General features: G+C 39.8%; 1 protein-coding gene across 1 annotated transcript; it reads right to left on the reverse strand.

Annotated features, from left to right (window-relative positions):
- Positions 1–203: 203 nt before the first annotated feature.
- Positions 204–515, reverse strand: LOC308337452 (small ribosomal subunit protein eS27-like; the record flags this gene model as incomplete). The annotated part of the gene is made up of 1 exon (XM_080795563.1): positions 204–515. One exon carries the CDS (start codon positions 513–515, stop codon positions 204–206), a length of 312 nt encoding a protein of 103 aa, XP_080651689.1.
- Between the last annotated feature and the right edge of the window lie 1,574 nt (positions 516–2,089).

The raw sequence follows: 2,089 nt of genomic DNA on the forward strand, positions 1-2,089 counted from the left end.
TTCTAGGTCACGTCCTTTGGTGCAATTGAGATGATTATGGGTTTATTTTTCTTCCTTCTATTAATGTAGTGTTTTACATTGATCAATTTTCTGATGTTTAACCACCCTTGCATTTGTAGGGTAAATCCCACTTGGTTATGATGTTTTTATCTTTTTAATACGCTGTTGGATTCTGCTTGCTAGTATTTTGTTGAGGATTTTTTTTAAACCAAAATATGTTTATTGGGATAGTTCCCCACTAATCTTGATTCAGGGTGCTTTTTGTATTGCTTCCAGCTGAAGGAGTATCCTTCTTTAAGCCTTGCTTTTCCTCCCATAGGCTGGCAAAGGACAGTGGAGCAGCCAACACACAAAACTTGTGTTGGTGCATGACTGAAGAGGATGGTGATTTTGTAACATGCTGGGCACTTCACATCCATGAAGTAGTAGTTGGGGCTCTGCACCAAGTGTTTCGTCTTGGGCTTCTTCTTTTCCTCTTCCGGGTTCTGATGGAGGAGGTCCTTCAGAAAGGCCATGTTCTTGTGCAGAGGTCCTCACCCCGGGAAAGCTTGTGGAGGATTTCTGCATCTACATCCAGGTGGGATACCAGTCTATAACAAACATTCTGTTTTAAAGAGAAAAAGAGAAGGAAAAAAATGTACCAGTACACTTTACTCAAACAAAATAAGGAAAAGACAAAAATCATATCACAGCAGTCATAACCTTGAACAGTATTTTGTTACACTGAAAACTATCATTGGCCATACGTCCCGCTGGGAAATGTCCCTCAGTGAGGATCCTGCTTAATCTAGCCAATATAGTTAAAAAACAATGAAATCTGAAGTTCATCGAGTCACCTTAGAGATGAGGTAACAGTGCCACAGAGGTTAAATGATTTACACGTGGTGACATTTAATGTAAGCAGGAACTGGCACTTTTATTTTGTCACTGTTCACCTGAAGCACTTTTCACTTGATCACTCCTTTCCTACCAATCTCCAAGACTCCCTTCTTGCCAAAAACCCACACTACAAAATTTTTCCTCACTTCTATTGAAAATAATATTCTGCAATTTAAGCCAATTACTTCCTGCTATCTTCTTTGGTGAGACTAGAAAACAGCCAGTCAGTATTTTATCACACACAAAAAAAACCATTCACATACCTGAAGTACAACAAACCGTGTGGCCAAGTTCTTTGACATTTTTTTATTCGTCTTCTTTCCCAAGCCTTTCAGGCTACTCTGTCCTGGACTGGTACATGTTCTCTCCATCTCTCCAGGCTCTTAAAGCCAAAATACGGCCTATTGTCCCCACAGAGGGGAATTCACAGGATAAAGCAACAGTTGACTGTGAAGGTGGATGTCATATTTTCAAGTTTGAAAAGTGGCATAGAAATATGAAACCTATTTGAAATATTCAGACTGAAATGTTCAAATTGAGAGTAATATTGAGAGACAGAAGAGTAAGAATGTGAACAATAAGTGATTTAATTCATGGCATGAGTCAATCGTATTTAGTAAGTGGGTGGAACTAGAGGTGGGTGGAAATAGGATGGTGAAATCTAGGGAAAAAAACCAACAATAAAAAAGTCAGGGTCAACTCAAAGGTCAAATGGACCATAAGTGAATCAATTTGGATTTATGCAAAGTAATTTACACAGTGATCTGCCATCTATCAGGCTTAATATAACATGCTGCTTCTGGTATCCTTTTAAAGAGGCACTGAAGGGCTCAATATTTAAATTTTTTTCTGTGGTGATTTCAAGCTCCATAGCTCCAGCTTTTTGACAGTAGCATTCTGGTTCATTGTTTTTTGTCCTTCTGAACTTTTCCCACTTTCCTCTGTTTTCAGTGGGGTTCTTTCTCCTTGTTATTTTGATTCCCTGTGACTGGTACAGGCCACTGCCTCCTCCTGCCCAATCCCCTTCACAAGCACAGCACCCCTCACTCTACCATTGTGCATCTCCAATGTCAGTGACCCCCACTATCTGATGACAGTTGATAGGTCCTTCTCACTTCCCCTTTCAAGACTGCGGGGCAGTAGCAGCCCTATACAAATCTTTTGGTAAATATATTTGCACTTCTGTTGGATATATGCTTAGAAATGGAAC

This window comes from Martes martes (genome assembly GCF_963455335.1).
Source record: "Martes martes genome assembly, chromosome: X".
NCBI lineage: Eukaryota > Metazoa > Chordata > Mammalia > Carnivora > Mustelidae > Martes > Martes martes.